The sequence below is a fragment of the Cervus canadensis genome, chromosome 30, assembly GCF_019320065.1.
Source record: "Cervus canadensis isolate Bull #8, Minnesota chromosome 30, ASM1932006v1, whole genome shotgun sequence".
Taxonomy (NCBI): domain Eukaryota; kingdom Metazoa; phylum Chordata; class Mammalia; order Artiodactyla; family Cervidae; genus Cervus; species Cervus canadensis.
The window spans coordinates 42,123,749-42,147,027 of record NC_057415.1 but is presented as its reverse complement, the minus strand read 5'-3'; the positions used below and the strand labels follow the sequence as shown (position 1 = coordinate 42,147,027).

Below are 23,279 nucleotides of genomic sequence, written 5' to 3'. Positions count from 1 at the left end.
CCCCTTCCCTGGGATTCTCCAGGCAAGAACACTGAAGTGGGTTGCCATTTCCTTCTCCAATGCATGAAAGGGAAAAGGGAAAGTGAAGTCGCTCAGCCGTGTCCGACTCTTAGCGACCCCATGGACTGCAGCCTACCAGGCTCCTCCATCCATGGGAGTTTCCAGGCAAGAGTACTGGAGTGGGTTGCCATTGCCTTCTCCAAAAAAGTGGCTCAGTCATGTCCAATTCTTTGCGACCTCATGGATAGTAGCCTGCCAAGCTCTTCTGTCCATGGAATTCTCTAGGCAAGAATACTGGAGTGGGTAGCCATTCCCTTCTTCAGGGGATCTTCCTGACACAGTGATCTCTGGCATCACAGGCAGATTCTTTACTATCTGAGCCACCAGGAAGCCCCATCATGCAATACCAACCCCATGTATCAAATTATCATATGCAAAGCATTTTGCATATATTATCTCATTTAATTTTCACAAAGACTCATGTTTTATATATATATATTATTATTATTATTAGTTTTGAGGAGACTGAAGACCTGAGAACTCAAGTGACATGCCAAAGACATCATTAGTGAGTTGTGGAGCAGAGATTCACTCTCAAGTCTTTCTATGAAAAAAAAAGATACTTATAAATTCCAGTACATTTTTTTTTTTCCAATGAAATCTCGCTTGCCCACAACAGAACTAGCTTACGAAAGGTTTTGAATGCCCAAAGCAAGCTTGCACTTCACTTTGGTGGACTGAGGCAGGGCCCTCTTACCCATCAGGTACAGGAGACACAGTGACTAGGGTCCACCATACTTTTAGGGGGTCTATGAGCTCTTTTAAACTCTTTCAAAATCAGAAGAGAAAAATTAACTTTTAGGTTGAAGAAAATGATTTGCTATATAACAATTTGTTCATCTGTATATATAGTGTATCTGTATATATATATCTGTGTATATATATATACAAATGTTTATCTGTATATATATATATATATAGTGCAGTTATAAAGTATGAACTATATATTAAACAAATATTACATATTACATAAATACATAAATCCACAGTTCAGTTCAGTTCAGTTGCTCAGGAATGTATGACTCATTGTGACCCCATGGACTGCAGCACGCCAGGCCTCCCTGTCCATCACTAACTCCTGGAGTTTACTCAAACTCCTCTCCATTGAGCTGGTGATGCCATCCAACCACCTCATCCTCTGTCGTCCCCTTCTCCTCCCACCTTCAATCTTTACCAGTATCAGGGTCTTTTCAAATGAATTCTTTTCAACTGATTCAAATGAATCAGTTCTTCGTATCAGGTGGCCAAAGTATTGGAGTTTCACCTTCAGGACCAGTCCTTCCAATGAATATTCAGGACTGCTTTCCTTTAGGATGGACTGGTTGGATCTCCTCGCTGTCCAAGGGACTCTCAAAAGTCTTCTCCAACACCACAGTTCAAAAGCATCAGTTCTTTGGTGCTCAGCTTTATAGTCCAACTCTCCCATCCATACATGACTACTGGAAAAACCACAGCTTCGACTAGATGGACTTTGTGTTTTTTTGTTGGCAAAGTAATGTCTCTGCTTTTTAATATGCTATCTAGGTTGGTCATAACTTTTCTTCCAAGGAGCAAGAGCCTTTTAATTTCATGGCTGCAGTCACCATCTGCAGTGATTTTGGAGCCCCCCAAAATAAAGTCTGTCACTTTTTCCATTGTTTCCCCATGTATTTGCCATGAAGTGATGGGACCAGACGCCATGATCTTTGTTTTCCGAATGTTAAGTTTTAAGCAACATATATCCACAAGCACAAAGCAAAAGTGCCCAGGGCCCATGAAAGTCAGAATGTGGTCTTGCACGTTCAATTCATTTCAGTCGCTCAGTCGTGTCCGAGTCTGCGACCCCATGAACAGCAGCACGCCACGTCTTCCTGTCCATCACCAACTCCCGGAGTCCACCCAAACCCATCCATGTTCATTGAGTCGGTGATGCCAGCTAACCATCTCATCCTCTGTCATTTCCTTCTCCTCCTGCCCTCAATCTTCCCCAGCATCAGGGTCTTTTCAAATGAGTCAGCTCTTCGCATCAGGTGGCCAAAGTACTGGAGTTTCAGCTTCAGCATCAGTCCTTCCAATGAATATTCGGGACTGATTTACTTTAGGATGGACTGGTTGGATATCCTTGCTGTCCAAGGGACTCTCAAGAGTCTTCTCCAACACCACAGTTCAAAAGCATCAATCCTTCGGCACTCATCTTTCCTTATAGTCCAACTCTCACATCCATACATGACCACTGGAAAAACCATAACCTTGACTAGACGGACCTTTGTTGGCAAAGTAATGTCTCTGCTTTTCAATATGCTGTCTAGGTTGGTCATAACTTTCCTTCGAAGGAGTAAGCATCTTTTAATTTCATGGCTGCAATCACCATCTGCAGTGATTTTGGAGCCCAGAAAAATAAAGTCAGCCACTGTTTCCACTGTTTCCCTATCTATTTGCCATGAAGTGATGGGACCGGACGCCATGATCTTAGTTTTCTGAATGGTAAGCTTTAAGCCAACTTTTTCATTCTCCTCTTTCACTTTCATCAAGAGGCTCTTTAGTTCTTTTTCACTTTCTGCCATAAGGATGGAGTTACCTGCATATCTGAGGTTATTGATATTTCTCGAGGCAGTCTTGATTTCAGCTTGTGCTTCCTCCAGCCCAGCGTTTCTCACTAAACTTTCGAGGAAAGTGATACAGAAGACTAATCTGGAAGAGGGTAGGTGGTGGCCAAATTCTGAAAAATATCACAAGTTCTCTTTCATTAAAGGTACCCCTCAAAGGGAGCCTGTAAGGGACAGAGGTGAAACTGAGCAGGAAGTGTAATTTCCTAGCTGCATGATCTTGGACAAGTGACTTGCTCAGTCTGAGCCACCGTTTTACCATCAGTAAAAATGGGGATATGCACCTCCTGGGGCAGTTGGACAGGGACCTAGCGTGTTCACCGTTAGGTACGAAACGCTCAATACATACATGTTGAATGAGTGCAGTAAATGTGTGCTTAGCATAGTGGCCGGTGTACGGCACGCGTGCATTAAGTGACAGTTGCTGACAGTAAAAATGGTAAAAAGTAAAAAGTCCCCAGCGCAACAATCCTAGACCTGCACGACCCAGACGTACTTCAGCAGGTCCTACGGGGACCTGCGCAGTAGCGTCCCCAGGAGGGGAGGGCAAGAGACTGCGCGTGCGCGTGAGTGCCTGCCTCCGCCCCCTCTGGCGTGGGGACCAGTGGGGCGGGCTCGGCGGCGTCGCGGCGAGTCCAGAGGGGAGGACTGAGGAAGGGGCGTGGCCAACAGGCCGGGCGCCGGCCACCCTCTTCCGGGCTCCTCCGGCTGCGCGCGCATCCTCCTCCCCCCTTCTTTTGTGGTCCGACCCATTGCGAGGGTGACAGGAAACCCTGTGCAGGGAGCGCCGCCATCTTGGACCAGCCCGAGGAAGATCCTGAGGGAGCCGCGGGAGCAGTCGCCGCTGCCACCGCCACTGCCGCCGGCGCGTCTGCAGCTCCTCGGCCTGCCCGCTGCCTGCCCGGGCCTCGGCCGGCCGCCCCCGCCCCTCTCCCGCTGCGCCCGCCCTCCTCTCTTCCTCGTCCTGACGCCCCCCTCCCGCCCGGAAAGCTGCCCAGCCACCAGCAACCCCCCAGGTAACCCAGGCCTTCCGCAGTGTCCGGCCGGCCGGGGTCTCCTCGCTGGGCTCTCCTGGGGTCAGCGATGGGGGCGACGGCGGGCTGTGAGCGCGGGCGCGAGGCGCCGCGGGGCGGGCGGTGTCAGGCCGCAGCGAGCCCGGGGTCGGCTGTGGGTTTCGCGGCGCAGGGCCTGACAGGAGTCCGTGCGGGGGCGAGGGTGTCCCCCCGAGGCGCCCGCGGGAGTCTGGGTCCTCCCCGCCCAGCGGCGGGCCCCGGGCGCGGCATGTGGAAGGGTGTGTGCGGCGTCGCCTTCCCCGCCTCTCCGGCCGGCCTGGGCCGATTCGCACCTCCCGCGGGCCCCCGTCTCCTTGCCGCCGCCGACCTCCCCCCGCCGGGTCTGTCCGCTCGAGCCGCGCCGCCCTGCAGCCCGCGAGCCCCGAACGTGGCGTCCCCTGGCCCATCGGCCACGTCGGGCCCCGAGCACAAAAGGCGGCCGCCCGGAGCCCCGCCGGCGTCTCGGACCGACTCCGGCGTCCTTGCCGGTGGGGGTAGACTGTCATGGACTCGGGCTGGGCGGGGGTCTGGGGGTCCGTGCGGCGAGGTTCTGGTTTGAGGGAAGCTCTGTAATGTCTGTGGCATCCTGTAAGGTCTCGATCGTGGGTAGCGTGTGGAAATAACGAGGACAAAAAGTTTTTGGCCTTTCTAGAATTTAAGCAAAGAAGGCGGAGCTAAGTGTGTTTCGGTGGTTTGCTCTTTACTGTGTGCTAGACGCGGATTTTAGGTATCGAGACCCGCAGGTTTAGCTTGCTTCACATTGCTCTGGGTGGTAAGTAGAGTATCTTCATCCCCCAGGTGAGGAAACTGAGGTGTGGAAGTGCCATGTGGCTGCTTAATGATGGTACATGCAAACTCAGGTTAGGCCAGGGCTACAGACATGACCACTGAAAATGTAGCTACAGTCTCATTCCCTTTTTCCTACGTTTGCGTTTGGATAACAGCTGATTTCTCCTTTGTAACCCAAAGTCTGTTGGCCACTACACTGCTAGTTCTCTGACAACCCCAGAGGAAAGATGACAAGATTTCCGTTTTATGTTTGAAGAAGAAACTGGAGTTCCCAGAGGGCAAATGCTTTCCTGGCGGTCCCACAGCGAGTGTCAAGAGTCCAGATTTGAAGTCCTGCAAAGTTTACTGCTCCCTTCATTACCGTCAGAACTGCCTAGTATTTCGGTGTGGTTGTCGAGGACAAATTTGACCTTGCAGTAACCCAGTTCCCACTCCCCCATTCGTCAAGACTGCAGAATTTTTCTGCAGTTTTCTGCTTACACCCATTTACTTGGTCATGCCTTTGAGACTTGTAGTGGTCAGGAGTTTTGGAAGGTTCCTGCTCCAATACTGCCACTTCCTAGTGACCTCAAGCAAGTTACTTCACTTCTTCAGACTAAGCGTCCTTATCCATACAAGGGATAACTGTACCTACATTTTGGAGTTGTTGTGAAGATTTAAGTGGGGTTTAAAACCCTTAGCACATTGCTTAAAGTTTGGTCAGCTCCCATTGTCTCTGACAGTGCCAGGCTAGTAGTGAGTGTCTAGTATTTGTTGAGTGAGGGAGAGGAACATGGAGAGCTGTCGAGTTAGATCTGAGCCTTAATCTTAGCTTTCCCTTTAGTAATATATGAGCATGGATGTATCTCCTCTCTGAGCTGGTTTCCTTATTTGTAAAGTGAGTTTTTAGAATTAGAGATTGCTTATAAAGTAGCTGACATATTAGGCACTCACTAAATGGCAGTTACTGTAAAGATGTAAAACCTTTAGAAATTTAATAACCTAAAAAATTCCCTTGGAATTAAAGCTACACTTAAAAACTTTTTTTTTTTTTTTTACATTTCATGTTAAACTTCATTGTTGTGCATTCTGCAACCTTGCAACAGAATATGGGGTGTTTTTACAACTGATTTTTATCAGTATTAAATATCTTTGCATAATTTTAGTAAGATACAATTAGAGGAAACTTTGTGTAAGGCAAATAAGTTACTTTAAAACTAGGGCTACTGAGATAGGTTTCATTTTTTTAAACTTGAAACATTTTTTATGATTAAGAATGCTGTGCATTACTGGAGAAAGCAGTGTACCAGTAGAGATATCAAAGATACTATACTTTTAAGAAACTTTTTCTTCTAGATAGTTTTTAACATATGCAGAATAGAGTAGTATATTGAGCTTTCACATACCCATTATCCAGTGTCAACAGTGCTCCGTCTTATTTCATCTATATATACTTGTACCCTCTCCACCAAATTATTATTTTTGAAAAACTTTTTATTGGACTATAGTTGATTTACAATGTTGTACTCGTTTCTGCTGTACAGAAAAGTGAATCTGTTTTACATATACATATATCCACTCTCTGTTACAATTATTTTTATTTACTTCTTAAAATTCTGTTGATTTTTATTTTTGACTGAGCGGGGTGTTCGTTGCAGTGCAGACTTCTTGGCGCAGTGGCTCCTCTTGTTGAGGAGCACAGGCTCCAGGGCGCTCGGGCTTCAGTAGTTGTGGTGTATGGGCTTAGTTGCTCCCGGGTAAGTGGGATCATCCTGGACCAGGGATCGAACCAATGTCCCTGACATTGACAGGTGGATTCTTATCCACTGCGCCACCAGGAAAGTCCTTCCCACTCTACTTTAGATTCTTTTCCATCTACCAAATTATTTTGAAGCAAATCTCAGACATCCTTTCCTCAGTAAATTTTTCATTATTTCTGATCCTTTTAATTCTAAGTGCAGGGTTTTACTTTTGTTTTTTCTCGTGAATACTTTCCTTCTGTGGACAGAGGTACAGTATTACTTTATTTCCTATTCACAGCGTGCCATCATAATTAGCTGAAAAATTTTGTCTTTCTCTTAACACATGGAGAAAAACTTTTTTCTTACCACATTAATTTATAAAAAAGTGTGACATTAAATATTTTGTCAAAACTGAGGTGATTTTTAGGTGAGTCTCGGAAATGAGTGGGTTATTTTCAGAGGTTGCTTTAAGGTTGAGGACAGGAAATTGACCACATACTTTGATTAGTTTAATAGATTAACTCCCAAAGTTTTGTGTCCACTTGACTGACAAATCAAGTAGCAGTCCACTTGAGTGGTCTTGTAAACACACCAAAGTGCTTCTCTTCTTGAGTTCCATGAAGGGAGGGCCCATATATAAATATAAATATAAATATATATATGTATTTTTTTGATCATTACTGTATTGTCAAAACCTAACAATTTTTAAAATATTTTTATATTGGAATCACAAAAGCAGTTTATCTTGGTTCAGGTGTTTTTAACAGCATTTTTCATGTATAAAAAAGCCTCACTTAAACAATAAGGGTCAGAATTTAAGTCATCCAGAATATTTTTATTTAGGGGTTGCTTTTTTCCTTTGTTGTCTTGAATCGATTATATAGAAATTACACAGTAACACCTGATGTCCTAAGAGTGGAATAGAATAGCTGTGTAACAGCTGTGAAAGGATTAGACAAGTGTGTAAGTTAATATAGCAAGGAGTCAAACCATAAGAAAATGAAAAAATACACTCCATTATTGGGAGTTAGAGCTGTTGGGAGAGTTTTTTTGTCTTTTGTTTTGTTTTTATTTTTGGCAGCACCAGGGGCCTTCTAGGATCTTAGTTCCCCCGACCAGGGATTGAACCTGGGCCCTCAGCAGTGAAAGCAGAGTCATAGACCCTGGACGTCCAGGGAATTCCCCTTTTGATTGTTTTTTGAATCTGATCACGAGTCACTTCATGTGATGTTCCCCATGTTATTGGTAAATGTGGAAGTAATGTTGGAAATATTATGACTGGGGTTTTTTGTTTGTTCTTGTTTCACATTACAATTATATGTAAAGATGCTTAAAATATTTTAACAGTCCTTTTTTTTTTTTACTTTTAATATTTTAGAGTATTACTAATGAATATAGCAGATGCTTATAGTGTCCTCTCAGTGATAGATAAGGGCTTCCCTGGTGGCTCAGAGGGTCTGCCTGCAATGTGGAAGACCTGGGTTCGATCCCTGGGTTGGGAAGATCCTCTGGAGAAGAAAATGGCAACCCACTCTGATATTCTTGCCTGGGAGAGTCCCATGTACAGAGGAGCCTGGAAGGCTACAGTCCATAGGGTTGCAAAGAGTTGGACACTACTGAGCAACTTCACTTTCTTTCTTAGTGATATGTAAAAAAAGTTAATAGCTTTCCCCTTCCTTTTTTCTCTTTCATTCCATGTGTTAATTTTTTACAGTTTGGTGTGTATCCTTCTATATTGTATGTATATAGGATTGAGTGTGTGTATGTCTTTAAAAATGGGTATATGTTATCTCATGGAACTCTGCAGCATGCTTTTTTTTTTTTTTTTTCACTTAAAATCGTGAATATGCTTCCAGGTTAATGCATATATCTAAATGGTTTTTCAATTAGATGTGTATCATTTCATAGTACCGATGTACTTTATTTAGTCAAAATATTTTGGCACTTCAGATTCCCACAAGCGCAGTATTTGAAAGTGCCTACCTTCCTCTGTATTTGTACATTTCAAAACTAGTCATTTATATGTATAGTTCTATTTGGAACACTGTCTGATTCAGTAGATGGAGACAATGTGATTCTATTTTGGCACAACAGTGATTAGTGTTTAACATGCATTTAGTAACCATTAGGTCTATATGTATTGACCTGGAATTAGATCCATGCTGTTGTGAAGTGAAAAAAAAACACACCCGTTGTAGAGTTTCATTCAGTAGCATACTCCATTTAAATATATTTCTTACCTTCATAGTGGTATATGTTTTATGTTCACAAGATGAGGTTGAGAAATCCTTTGCTAAAACAGTATTAATAAGGGAAAGTGTTCAGTCCTCTCCAACTCTTTGCGACCCCATGGACTGTAGCTTACCAGGCTCCTCTGTCCATGGAATTCTCCAGGCAAAAATACTAGAGTGGGGTAGCCATGCCTTTCTCCAGGGGGTCTTCCCAACCCAGGAATGGAACCCAGGTGTCCTGCATTGCAGGCAGATTGTTCACCACCTTAGCCACCAGGGAAGCCCCAAGCATAGTTAAAAAGGGGCCACTTGAACATGGTTCTGTTGCAAATACATAATTTTGAGTGAACTATGTCAGTAACGATGGGAGTCTTTTTAAACCTTGTGTTAGTTGCTGCAGTGCTTGATAGTTTTTGCCTGCCTGTCTACTGCAGTTAGTTAGTTTGAGTAGTTCTCCTTTAACTCTGCTTTTTAGGATCTTTATTGTAATGTTTAAGAAACTTAACCAGAAAATTGGGTGGTGAAGTGGAGAACAGGGTGCTGGCTTTCAGTCTGAAATCATAATTCTCTTTTATTTGTAAATAGCATACTAATTAATGGTTGGAAATAAAATTTCAAAATCAGGCATCTCAGATATTAACAAATACTTGTATGATTAATTAGCAAGTACACAAATTAGTGCAACTAGAATTGGTTTATAATTTCATGATTAGCCTTTAGAGCATTTCAGGTAGAAACTGGGATTGTTAAGAGTCCACAGTTTTAACATAATAAAATGAAAGGAAGCATAGTATGTACTGCTATAACTAAGTTAGAAGAAAGAAAAGATATAGCAACATCATAGGAGACCCATGAGAGTAGCAGTCATTTAAAGATGACTAATTACTTTTCCCCAAGTTTGAATGGGGAAAAAGAAGTTTAAAAGAGAAGTTAAAAATGAATTAGAAGAGAGAAACCTGAAGGGAATGCAGCCCAAGAAGAAATTAATAACCTTTATATACCATTCTTATTGTGAGAGATGATTCTTTTTCTTGTCTTCAAAATTTGGTGAGTAGTACAGACCAGTTTGAACCTCAGGACCAAGGTCATTCTTGTTTCTGGAAAAAGGAAATCAATCATAGTAATGTATGATGTTCAGAATCACGGTTACTTTAACTAGAAATACTTTCTTTTCTGAAAGAACTGGTCAAGGGAGTTTTCTGTGATGTGACTGATGATAAATGTGTTACAGCATGTCCCAGTTCTGTTGAATGTAATTCATACAGCTAAGTAGGAAGCCTATATTGTGTGAAATGATTATCTGGTAATTTACTGTAATTAACAGCTTTCTCTTCCCTAATAACAATAATTCACTTATTTTAAATATGTACTTTTTCTGCAAGTTAAATTTTATTACTTAGAAATTTTATTTGAAATATAACATGTAGTAAGCTGTTAATTTCAGTAAATGAATTTCCCCAATCCTGTTAAATATCTGGCTTGTGTATGTGACAGTTGGCTAGAACAGTAAAAACCAGATTAAAAAAATATTGGAAAATCAGTTTTTTTTAAAATGAGGTTAAACCTTCATATTTATAAAGAATTTTTTATCTTCAGCTGAAAACTGCTTTGAGAATAAATTTTTTTCTTTCAGTTTTATTGGGGAATAAAGTTTATTGTAAGTTATTACCAGTATTAGAATTCACCTCATATTTCTCTAGGAGCTAGCACGGTGTCAGACACAGTCAAGATTTGAATAAATTGGAGAGGTTTTTTTAAAGTTATTAAAAGTAGGAGAGAAATTAGATTTCTTTAGGTTAAAATCTTCTCTGGGGGTGAGAAATGAGCTGTGATCTTCAAACATATGTTGTAATACATAAACTTTCAAATTTTACAAGCACACTATTTCATTATTTCTCTTAACTCCTGGAAAAATATATAACAGGCATTTGGTATATTGTTAACCTTCAAATGCTATATTAGGAACTGTATGAAATTATCAATGATTGGCTTTAAAAAAAAATCTACAACAAAAGCAGTTTCATGTGGTTCTATTTCTGATATTTCGCTTAGAAATAATATGATTACTTTTTCTTCAGGTGTTATGATTATTTCAAGTAGAGTGAAAAGGTTATTTTGTATTTATAAGTTGGTGGTTACTTTTTACAACATTCTATTGTAAAATCAAAGTGTTCCAAACAAATAGATCATTAGACTTGATGAGTTAACAGCAATGGAGACCTTAACAGAGGAGGACTATTCATGATGATACTATTTAAACTTAAGTTTATAAAGATTTCCTTGATGGAAATTTTCCAGAGTAGCATTTCTTATCTGGTATTTCCTAAAGTGAAATACAGGAATTGTTTTGATATATGTTCTATTTCTGTGGATAATATTTGAGAGTGTTGAAGCAGTGTTCATCCAAGAGAATCTGTGTGTGTGATTAATTTGGGGAATGCAGCTCTTCTGACATGTAACCTCCGTTTTGTTGATGGGCACTGTGGTGTATCTGTGTGTCTGTGCAGGATCACAGCTTGGGTAACACGGGCACACTTTTCCCTGAAGTAACTCAATTTTGTTTGTTTCTAGTGCCACCATGGCAACTGCACCGTACAACTACTCTTACATCTTTAAATATATTATTATTGGTAAGTTTACTTAACTTATACTCTTGTTCTCCAAAGGTTAAAATGCAAAATGTTTATATGCTAATACTTAACATAGTACCCCAGGGGAAGTGAATACTTGTCTTTTTCACTGCAAAATTAAAACTCCTTTGGTAGGATTTATTTTTCATCAATGATGTACCAGTTGCTTTGTGACCCTAGGTACAAAGGCTGGCTACCTTTGAAGTGATGTTGTTTTTTCTTGAGGGCTACCTGAAGGTTAATACTGGGAATGAGATTAATTTCCTAGGAGCATTGATACATTCCAAAAATATCATGAAATTTCTCAGAGCCCCCTGGATTCCAAAAATTGATAAAAATTCAGAATAATTGTGTAAGATACATGAAATATAATGGTAGTTTTTCTCTTAATCAACTTTCAAGAAGATTTAGTTCAAATTAAAACAGTGCTGTTTATCCATATGTAAGAGTAAGTTGAAATATACGTATTTTCCTGTTAATTCTTCATACTAGTTTGGTTTAATGTTGAGCTTATGTGGCTGTATTGTAACACTTCCTTTAACCTTTAAAGGTTACATTGCTGTTAGTACAGTCAGAGATGATACCTGTTCTGTTACAGTTTTCATGTGATGCACATTCTTTTGTGAAATTCTACAAGAAATATGAGATAAAATGGGATCTAGTGAATCAAATTTCCAAAGCTTATTATTTCTGCTTTTTATATGCTGCCCTGTTGGTCACTCCTAGGAGTTTTTTGGCTTTTATGCATATGGGTTAAGGGAAAAAACAAACAAAAAGTTGCAATAATTTAAAGTAAAAAACACTGTTAGAGCAGTTTCTCTGTTGAAAAGCTTTTCCCAGCTGGTGTCTGTTTATTGACATAATTCATAACCAGTGAAGGTTGGGAATAGTCAATTTATATATCACAGTGAAAACCTACGTTTAGGATCTTTTGAACTCATTATAAATTATGAAAATGAAAATCTTTTAAGTTCCCAGAGGTTTGTGATGTAATATGGTAAAGAAGGTGTAGCAGTCATTGCATATAATTATGAGGATAAAATTGAGAAATGTAATTACCACTTGAAACTTTTTTTTTAAACAGGGGACATGGGAGTAGGAAAATCTTGCTTGCTTCACCAATTTACAGAAAAAAAGTGTAAGTTCAATGTGTAAGATAAAACATTGGTAAATTCTTATTGTCACTTTCCTACCTTTTAAAATGTGTTATTTTCAGTATACTCTATGCAATAAAATATAACTTCCCAATGTATATGTACTTTTATCTTTAGGAAGTGAATTTTTTAATAGGTACAGACAAAATGAAGTATACTTATATGTATGGTGTTGTTTTTTTATGCCATATATAGTTTGGTTGACTAGAGTTTTGATATAAACTTAATATAATATTAAGTTTATATATATTTATATTTATATATTTATACTTTTATATAATATATAAAATATATATTTATAATATATATAATATATATTTATATATTTAAATATATATTTATATATAATATATAATATAAACTTAATATATAAACTTTGATATAAACTTAAGTTTTAAAAATATATACTATTAAAAAATAAAAATATATACTATAATTTCAAATTTAAATTATCTTTTTCTTGTTCTCTGACTTTCCATTGTAGAAATTATCTTATTAGGGGAAATGTGCTTATATATCATTTGCTAATAACTAAATAATAGTAGATTGGAAATATTTAAAATTGAATTCTTTCTGCATTCATGACTGGTCATTTTAGATTCAAAGTGCTACTCTGTCTTGTGTGGTAGGAGAAGGGGCCATTTTATTTTATGTAACTGATAGGCTAAATATCGTTGAAATTGTTTCCAACAGTTAAAATTATTTCTGTGGCATTTTTTAGCTTAATGTAACATTTTATGAAGTGTTGAGCGGTCTGTGTACTGTAGAGGAGTAATAGTGGATATAGGTTTCCAGTGGCCTGATTATAAAGAAAGGATTAATAGACTTGTCCTATTGGATTAGACTTGCAGATATATAATTATAAATACATGCTAAATTTCATGACCATCTTTGAAGTATTGATAACATTTTACAGAATAAATACTTGTTTGACTGAAAACAGCTAGAGTCCTAAAACCATTAATTTGTTATTAAGGTTAGAATTGTCAGAAGGCTAAATAGTATGATGTTGTTACGAAGAGTTTATTAAAATCCTTATTTTTAATTAGCAGATTCTTTTAGTCCAGAGGTCAGCAAATAGTAATGTGTGGGCCAAGTCCAGGCACTGCTTGTTTTTAGAAATAAAGTTTTACTGGAATGCTGTCATGCCTATTTTATGTGTCGTCTGTGACTGCTCTTGTGCTTTAGCCGAGTGGAGTCCTTGTAACAGAGGTCTTTTGGCCTGCAAAATGTGAAATATTTATTATTTGGTTCCTTGCAGAAATTTCTAAGCCTTGTTCCAGTCACATCCCTGTGACTCCTTACTTAAGGATTTTTGCTGATTTTTTTCTTTTCATGCAAGCTTTAATCTGTTTATAGCCTACAAGCATTAATGAGTCTTTTGGTTTTCTAATGGATCATTTTCCCATTGATTTTAATTTGAAGCTTTCTGCAAGTTGGAATATTGTATTTCTTTTCTTCCCGAACAGTTATGGCTGACTGTCCTCACACAATTGGTGTTGAATTTGGTACAAGAATAATTGAAGTTAGTGGCCAAAAAATCAAACTGCAGATCTGGGATACAGCAGGACAGGAGAGGTTTAGAGCTGTCACACGAAGCTACTACCGAGGAGCCGCGGGAGCACTTATGGTGTATGACATCACTAGGTAAGAGATTCATGATTTTCAACCTTCATTCTTGAAAAAGGAAATCTACTTTAGGCAGTGTGATTTTTTTTTTAAATTGTTAGGCATTCTATAGTTTGTAATTGTGTATCTGTTAAATGAACTTTTTATTATTTGGACTTTATGGTTTTTTTCCCCTAAATTGCTGTGTATGAGATTTGATATATTGATAACATGTTGATTTCCTTATCTGAAAGTGGGTAAGACTAAAGAAAACTTTAGGAGATGCTGGTGGAGCTAGTGAAAGAATACTCTTCTGAAAAGCAGTATCAGTTGAATTATTTGAAGTGAAATATTTCACACCAAATATTTTCACTTCAGTAGAAAGCAAGCAACTCTTTAAGAATTACTCTATTCAGCCTCTTGCCTAGAGAATCCTGTGGATGGAGGAGCCTGGTGGGCTGCTGTCCATAGGGTCGCACAGAGTCAGACACGACTGAAGCAACTTTGCTTGCATGCATGCATTGGAGAAGGCAGTGGCAGCCCGCTCCAGTGTTCTTGCCTGGAGAATCCCAGGGACGGAGGAGCCTGGTGGGCTCCCGTCTATGGGGTCGCACAGTCAGACACGACTGAAGCGACTTAGCAGCAGCAGCAGCAGTGTTAAAGTTCATGCCTTTTCAAAATAAGGCCAAGCAAAGGAATTAAGTAGTTTTGCTAATCCAACGTGGTAGATTATAAAAAAATTCTCATACTTGAATCTGAAATATTTGCTTATTAAATTTTTTTGTGTCCTAAAATGGATTGAAGTAGCTCATGATACTTCATGCTGCAAGATTGAATTTATTTCAACTCTGCTATTTATGGAAACTCAAAAGTAATTGATAGAGGATAACAAAACCCGACCCTAAATGTTTAACTTGGGAAGATTGTGCCCCTTCATTAAACACTGTGCTGTCTGTCTGCTGTAAGCTAGAAAACGAACTAGACCACGTCTCATACTAATGCAGTGTCTGAAGCAGAGTGCCTCTTGTCTCCCCCTGCAGCGGACAGCATTCAGTGAGTGGGACCAAGTGACAGACTTTTCAAGTGTATCTCCTTTTGGGAAATGCTTTACATTGCTCTTAAAAGAGTCACAATGAGAAGTTCTGCAGTAAAGGGACTCTTTAAGTTTCTTTAATTTAGTGTTTCCTAAGGTGGTTTTATTTATTTAGAATAAAGATGGTGGATGATTATGATTATAGTGCTTGAAGTTTTACTGAATTTTTGAATTGGGTGGTCTCAGGGCAAAACAGAGGGGACAGCCTTAAGGCTCTTCACTGGAGCCAGGCAACTGGTAAATAGTTTTGCGGGAAGACAGCTAAAGAACCTGGCCATTTGTACGGACATCTTTTTATGAGGGATGCATTCCTGAAGGCTCTGCATAGTTGAAAACTGCATTATTAATAAAATTTAACTATGGTGATATGTACCTAAATGTATGTATAATATTGTAGATTGTTTTGCTTTTTCTCTGTGTTCTTTTTTTAATTCCAGCCTACTGAGACATGAGTGATAAGGCTTGTGCTTTTTAAAAATTATATTTGATCGTTTACTTAGAAAAGTTGAAAACACTGGGAAAAAAATTTTTATGTGACTTTTTTTGACATGTGGGTGTTGGTTTGTGTATAATGTGATATAGCACAGTAAAAAGAAATTCTGAGTAAGGAGTTCTTTTCAGTTCTCTTTGGGGAAGGAGTAAATGTTCAGTGTATCAGATTTTATATGAACACTGGCAGCTGGAGGTGATGGAGTATGTTCACTAGACTGAACTCGAAACTCTTCAAGGGCACAGTGTCTGTAGAAGGTCCTGCGCCTGGCTCTGAAATCATTTCTGCCTCTTTATGGGCCTCTGTTGCCTCACCTGATAGATTCATGTTCTGTGAGTCTGTATAAATTAAAAATATTTTTAACCATCAAAATTTAAAAAAAAATTTTTTTTAAAATGTTTTGACCTTTTTGGTAAAGTCTAATTAATAGTAGTAGTATATTCTGTATTATTTTAAATTATTTGGATTTGTTTGCTGTCTTAGGTCCTACTTGGCTAATGCAAAGGAGCCAGGAGTTTTTAAACTCTCAGATTGGAGAAAATGGAGAAATAAGGCATTCTGAATCCCCAAGTGATTTAGCTGCTGGTACAGTTAGGATAAACTCACTCTCTGATATACCTGGGGACTTCAGTTTCCAGTCAAATGTATTAATCTTCTTAAAGCTGATTTTTGAAATTCAGAGTTCAGAATTATTTTCCATCAATTTTTTATCTTGTTCCTTGCTTGCTTATTGGTCCGTTTATGTTTTTAAATGTAAATAATTTACTCCTGACATGTAAGTCATTAGCAAAGTTGTTGACTATTGCGTTGTTTGTTTAAAACAAAAGGTTTGGCTAGATATTTGAAAAATGTATATTTACATTCCACAATTCTCTAGGGTAACAGTCTAGTCAAATCAAAAATACTTTTTAAGTGTATATTTAAAATATATTTGATGAAGTTTCTTTTTTTTCCCTATTGAAATGGCAACTGAATGTGGCAGTCACAAAAATAAACTTTAATTTTTGCAGAAGAAGTACATATAATCACTTAAGCAGCTGGTTGACAGATGCAAGGAATCTCACCAATCCAAATACTGTAAGTTAAATGATGTCTGTTGTACAAAAAGCTTAAGATCTAAGTTGACCCAGAAAGGAAAGCCATTTGCTAAGTGGTCTTGTTTTGTATTTGGGTACTAAGAATGAGAGAATGTTTATTCTTAAGTTAATTGAACTTAAACCCTTTTTTCGAATATGGATTATGCCAGGTTTCGCACTTGGTTTTTGTTCATGTTTGTGGTTTAAGAAAAATGAAAGTTACGAGAGGGGTGGTGATTTCATGTCAGATGGAGGCTATGAAATCTGAAACTTTCACTTTAATCTGCGTTGTTTCATAAAATGTCACCGTTAGAGGAAACTGGGCAAAGTGTACTTGGGATCTCTGTTATTTCTTAACAGCTACATGAGTCTTAATACAATTTCAATTAAAAATAAAAACAGTTCTGCATATTATAAAGAAATAACCAGTCTGAAAAGAGTTCTTTATCTGAGATTTTAAAGACGAGCTGCCATGCTAGGCTCTGCAGTATACGACACAGAGTGTCGGTCTTTGGCCAATAAAAGTATAGTCCAGCAGGGAGATTTCCTGCGGGGACACAGCCAGCCTCTGAAAAGCGGAGCGCCTGGTGTGGCGCTGGGCGCCGCCGTCTGCAGAACCCAGGTTTACAGAGGAGGTGGTGTGTGAGCTGGGACTGGAGGAGTAGAAAGGTTTTGGTAGATTCTGTGGAGGGTATTCCAGGAACAGGTGAGGAAAGGCTCTGCGCTGTGACTGCCTGAGCTTTGTGAGAGGAAGGCTGGGTCTCACTTGCCTTTGTACCCCAGAACCTGGCAGTGGCCTGGTTTAGTAAATATGTAATCAGTGGTAAGACTGGCTTTCATCAGGGAACAGCAACTTAATTATTTTAAGAGTCAGTTAACATGGTGTGCCTTTTATGCCAGGAACTGTGTCTGGAACTTTCCTATCCATTATCACATTAAACCCACTGTAGGAATACGTACAGATCTATAGGTGAATGTTCATACAGCTGTGTTTGCAAGTCAAAAACTGGAAACAACCTAGATGGCTATCAGAAGGTAAACAGTGAGACAATTTGGTGCATCTGTTCTGGGGAATGCTCTCCAGCCATATAAGGGAATCACTTGTAGATAAATAGATCTCATGGGTGTTGTGCTGAGTGAAAAAGTCAGTCTCGAAAGATTACATACTGTATGATTCCATTTATATAAAACATTCCCAAAAAGAAAAGTTACTGAGTTGGAGAGGAGATTTGTGGTTGCCAGGGGTTAGTGATGGGGGTGAAAGGTGTGAGCTGACTGGAAAGAGGGCAGCACAGAGCACGTCCTTTGTAGCGATGAAGCTGATCGTGGTGACACAGATCTATACCTGCAGTAAGATTGCACAGAACCATACACAGTAAAACAGATCTCAGTGAGGACTGTAGACTGTGCCAATGTCAGTTTCCTGGTGTTGAGAGTGTGCAGTAAGTGTGTAAGATCCTAGTATTGGGGAAGCTTGGTGAAAGGCATATAAGAACTCTACTCTTCTGTAAACTTCTGTGATTCTTTTGTTATGTTCTAGTAAAGTATTAAAAACAGCAAGAAAACAACTTATTGTAGAGAGTCGCTAAAGGAGTGTAATAAAAAAAATTAGCCATGTCCTTCTTGGTTTCATTTATGCCTCTTAAAATCTTACCAGAATCTTATAGAAGAAAGAAAAAAAATCTCTTAAGGTCTAGTGGAAACGTTACGTTTTCTGTAACTTTGCCTTTGATTTCTATGTTAAAGTTACATACTTTCTAATTTTGTTGATAGTGTATGTTGTAGCATGCCAGGTTACGCCTCCCCTTTCATGAAGATGGGAAGCATGGTTTGGAAATGCTTAAGGAATGGAGAGCAGGCAGTGTTGTTTCCACTAAACAAACATTTCTTAAGCTGAGTGCCTGTGTTATAATGACCCTGTACTACTTAGCCATCGTGACTTTACCAACTTTGATTTTTTTAAAAACTTGATTTCATTTTTTAAGTGTTATTGCCTTATTCTTTAGTGGACTAGTGGACTGTATGTGAAAACGTTTTCCCATCCTCAGTGGGCACTCGTCCACAGTGATTGAAGAATGCTAAAGGTGGACATTTGGGTCAAAATAGTTATAGTTCATGGACGCCATTTTTTGAAAGGATGGCCAGGGGCTGAAATTTCACATGAAAAAAAGTTAATGATGGACAACCCTTTTAGTTGAAACCATCCATTTCTAAAGTATCTGGATTTACTACGTCAGTTTTGAAGGGGAACATATTTGCCTTGAATTTGAACTCACTGTACATACGTTCTCCCACCCCTCTTGTCCCCTGTCATGGATACAGTCATTTGTTGTCAGTTGCGACAGACTTAGTCTAGCTTTGGGATAGTGTAGGGGAGGACAGGATTTGAAGGTCACAGTTTGGGTTTTCTACTTGAATTCTAATGTCTGCCTACCACAGACTCTTGAGTGATCTTTTAACAAGTCCTTATTTGCTTTATTTGAGTATTAATTTCCTTACTTTTAGCCTCAGAAGTTGAACTAGTAGTTTTAAAGCTTTCTGTGGGTCCCAGGAACTTTGGACGCTCTAATGAAAGGCAGAAACCTTCTCTTCCAGGCAGTGTCCTGGAAGACATCCCCCTGTCCCTCTTCATAGAAATACCTTCATGATTCTGTAGTCATTGTCTGATGGGTAATTGCTAGTATTTAGTTTCCTTTTTAGACCTGAATTTTAGAGCGTTCATGTCTGATTTAAAGGTTGCTTTTGTGTAAGACGTCTCTCTCTCGGTTACGATCCAGGTGATAATCCTCATAGGGAATAAAGCAGATCTGGAGGCTCAGAGGGATGTGACGTATGAGGAAGCCAAACAGTTTGCTGAAGAAAATGGTGGGTTTCTTTTGAGACTTAATGGCTTTTTTGGGTCACACATGGGAGAATTTCTAAGAAGTGGGGTTTTGACAATGCAGATTATTAGACAGTTTTTTCTTTTGTTAAGTGCAAATTGCTCAGATCGAAGAATGAGGAAATAACAAAATGCGTTTGTATTTGAGTTTCATTTTGAGGGCAGTAGAATTATTTAATGACATAAAGATTCCCTCCATCTCAAACTCATAGTCTTTCATAAAATACTGTGGTAGGAGTACTGAAAGCTGATGGGAAACTTTTACTCCGAAGTCACTAAAGAGAATGTCCTTGTGAGTTAATTTGAAATGTCCTTCATAGTCTGAATTTTATTTTTAGGTTTATTGTTCCTTGAAGCAAGTGCAAAAACGTAAGTATGACTAAAATTAGTAGATCATTTTTATTACATTCAAATTTCTCAAAGTAGAACCATATATGTATATAAATGTATAATGTATAATATGTAAGTGTGTAATGCTTATGGCAGTGAAAACAGCAAAAACCCCTTTGCTTGCTTCACATTTCAAAATAATCTTTTTTTGTTACTTTCCCTAAAATATTATACCTTGATTATACCCATTGGTAATACAGGTTAGTAAATTAAATTGTGTTAACACAAATTGTGTAAAGGCTAAAAGTGACCTTTACAACCAAGGCTGAATTTGGCATCTTGGACTCAAGGTTGGTCAACCTGTTGATTTAATGCTTCTCATTGCAGTAAAAGCATGACTTTAGGAAATATTCAGTGTCTTCTTAAGAGTAATTAGAAGCATAATTAACATTTCTAATTGTTATTCCACGTGCATTATTGAACCTCAGCACTCCTATCATAGTTCTTCATTTATTAAGTCAAATACTCCTTGTAGTGGTGAGAAGCTAGCCCCTTTTTGATTAGCCTCATCTGTACTGTTGGTCCTAAAAGGGCCGATGTCAAACGTGAACGTGGCCAAGCATGATAAGAACGTACAGTTTATGCTTGGCCAATCAGACCATACAAATCCTGGAATACTGTTTGGAGATAATGTTGTTTCTGTTTAGGATACCCTGTATTATGGCCTGCTTAGTTATTATATGTTAGTATATAGCATTTTCATGGTTAGAGCACATAAAGTTTCAAATTGGGTTTGCAGAAAGAGCTTAGTATTGTTTATATGCTTTGCACAGAAAATATTTTCCCACGTTGTTCTCTTAGCTCAGTCTTCTGGTAATCCCTTATTAGATGACAGTGGCTAAGTTGAAGACATCATGGCAGTTGACCAAAGGTTAGCAAAAGGTCATTGTATAATGTCGTATGTTTTGTGGAAAGCTATGGTTTGCCAGTAAAGTTGTTGATTGCCTCTTAGGGGAGAGAACGTAGAAGATGCTTTCCTTGAGGCAGCCAAGAAGATCTACCAGAACATTCAGGATGGAAGCTTGGATCTGAACGCCGCCGAGTCTGGTGTACAACACAAACCTTCAGCCCCGCAGGGGGGCCGGCTAACCAGCGAGCCCCAGCCCCAGAGAGAAGGCTGCGGCTGCTAGTGACCTCCTCGCAGGGCTCTCATTCGACCTTTCACCTCTGTCTGTTGGAAGCAGTACTTTTTACTGCCTCACTGTCTTCTGTACATCTTACTGGGTTTAATTAAAAAGAAAAAAACAACTCTGTTGTAAAAACAGTTTAACACAATACTAAACTGCTAAACAACTAGATGTAATCAGGTTATCAAAGGCAAGTAGAGTAATAAATCTCTCCTGCATGGTAAATCTAGACTTTTTTTTCCCCCTTGATTGTCCTCGTGATAGGTATGTCACCAATCCATGATTTAAACTGAGCACTGATGCTGGACTTGATTTTTTTACCCCTCCCTCTTTTTGGCAAGGCTTTGTCTCATTGTACGGTTTAATTTGATGATATCTTAAGCTTTCTTCCCATCTTTAACTGTTCAGGTATGTCTGTTGTAACCCATAAATTTATTGCTGTGAAATGACTTCTGATGATAGAGAAAGGGTTCTTCAAAGCCTTTTGTTTTTGTTGGATAAATTCCCTGTTGTGTGGGTGGCGTTTTTCTTAAGGCGGTTTGCTTTTGTCTTAGCCTTGCGCAGGGAAAATATCCATTTATCTTTTTTCTTATGCTTAATTAATAGCTTTATCCTTTTTTTTTTACACCATTTTATGTTTTTCTCTTTAGCAGAAAGTAAATATGTATAAAATTTGAAGGAACCGAACTAACAATACATTCTGTGTATATTATTTTAATGAAGAAAATAAATTGATTACTGGCCTTGGAACAGTATAAAATACCAGTTTGTACAGTAGGACCTATATGTGACCATGTTACTCCCTTCCATTTCACATGAGGAAATAGACACAACTTCTGTTCACACGATCTACTGGCCCCACCCTTTGGTGCTGGCGGTGTTTGGGGACATTTATGCTGGAAAGAGCCCCTGGCGTGAGAGGATTAACACTAGCAGATTCTGTTCCATCTTTGCACCGTGCTTACCTGCTGACTTTCTTAACTGTTCTCGTGCAATCAACAATGTGCTAACCTGCTTTTCTCTTTTTGTAAACATTTTGCATTACAGGCTGCATTTCTTGCCTTACTGTATAGAAGAAGAAAAAAGGCTGGGTTTCTTATTGCACATTTTAAGCTTTTATACCTGTATCTTGGAATGGTAAGATTCTGAACCAGACAGCCAGAACCGCAGGTCTGCTGTTAAGGGATTTTAAATAGTGCATTTTTAACACTACAGTGAAATAATTTAAGATACCCCTTGTGTTGTAGTATATTTATGTCACGTCGGCATACATTGTTTCTTAAGGGGGAGGTGTTTCTAAGGGTGTTCAGTGTTCCTCTGATACAAAGTAAGTTACTACTTTGCACTGGGTGGTGTGGCCACTGACAGAATCCTGTATTGCAAGGGAAACAATCTTATTTCTGTAGACAACAAACTTAGGTTTTACCAAGTTCTTTACTTCTGTTGATTGATTCCTAATTGAGTTTATGGTTCAGGCTGGGAATTGAGAAGTTATTTGAAGTAGGATAGGTAAAACCTCATTATATAAAATGCACCCTCAGCTCAACTGCTGTGTTTAAAATACACATTTTAAATCCCTATTTACAGACACTAAAGTAAAAAATACTGCTTTCTGGGTTGTAAACATGTGGTAGTACCAGAGTATTGTATAGTCAATGTTAAATAAAAGCCAAAACTGGAATGTGCAGAAAATAGGATTTGGTTAATTTGTGGACTCATCTTTATTTTTGTCTTTGTTTAACTTTTTTAAAAAACAAGATACCTGGAGTGTATCGGGTATGTTCTGTTAAGGACGTCCAGTGATCCGTTCTGCTGACACTGTTGCATCACGAGGGGCTCGCCCAGGGACCATGACCTGCTGGTGTGTGTGTATATATTTACAAAACAAGCAAGCAGACCGCCCACCGGGTATGAGGTAGCCGTCACAGACGAGGCCTGCGGCCTGCTCGGGTGCGGCGCCCTGGTCCCCAGAGGCGGTGACCGTGGGTCTTAACTGTGCTGTGACAGGGTTTACCCAGACTGCTGTACGCTTCACTCGATGTAACAAAATGCTATTAATCTAAATATTTGTAAATAAAGTACCTGTATCTAGATTAAATTAGAATTGTTTGCCTTATTTTCTAAATTATAACAGGATTTCATATTTTCTTCAGGCAAATAGTTATCCTGGCATTAAGTTGCCAGTTTTTACTGCAAAACTGCCCTTAATTGTTTAAAAAGACGTCTACGTAAGGAGCATGTGAATCCACGCCACTCGGTACTGGAGCTCCAGTCTGACCCGTGCGTCCAGGTCACACCTGCGGTGTTTTTTAGCCTATCTCAGTGTGGGATCGCACGTCTGCTGGCTGGCAGCGTTCTCCCTTGACTCTGCTTAGGACCAGATCCTGTTAGT

At 39.2% G+C, this 23,279-nt stretch overlaps 1 protein-coding gene across 1 annotated transcript; it reads left to right on the top strand.

Annotated features, from left to right (window-relative positions):
* Positions 1–3,528: 3,528 nt before the first annotated feature.
* On the top strand, positions 3,529–22,985 carry RAB14 (RAB14, member RAS oncogene family). The gene is made up of 8 exons (XM_043452886.1): positions 3,529–3,661; positions 11,010–11,068; positions 12,153–12,206; positions 13,692–13,869; positions 16,424–16,490; positions 19,267–19,354; positions 19,709–19,739; positions 20,713–22,985. The coding sequence occupies exons 2-8, from the start codon at positions 11,017–11,019 to the stop codon at positions 20,888–20,890; spliced, it is 648 nt and encodes a 215-aa protein (XP_043308821.1). The 5' UTR covers positions 3,529–3,661; positions 11,010–11,016; the 3' UTR covers positions 20,891–22,985.
* The last annotated feature ends 294 nt before the right edge of the window (positions 22,986–23,279 follow it).

Coding starts and splice junctions, on each gene's coding strand:
- RAB14 (XM_043452886.1), top strand. CDS start 11,017: ATGGCAACTGCACCGTACAACTACTCTTACATCTTTAAATATATTATT. Junction 11,069..12,152: donor CTTTAAATATATTATTATTG/GTAAGTTTACTT, acceptor TTTTTTAAACAG/GGGACATGGGAGTAGGAAAA. Junction 19,740..20,712: donor CTTGAAGCAAGTGCAAAAAC/GTAAGTATGACT, acceptor ATTGCCTCTTAG/GGGAGAGAACGTAGAAGATG.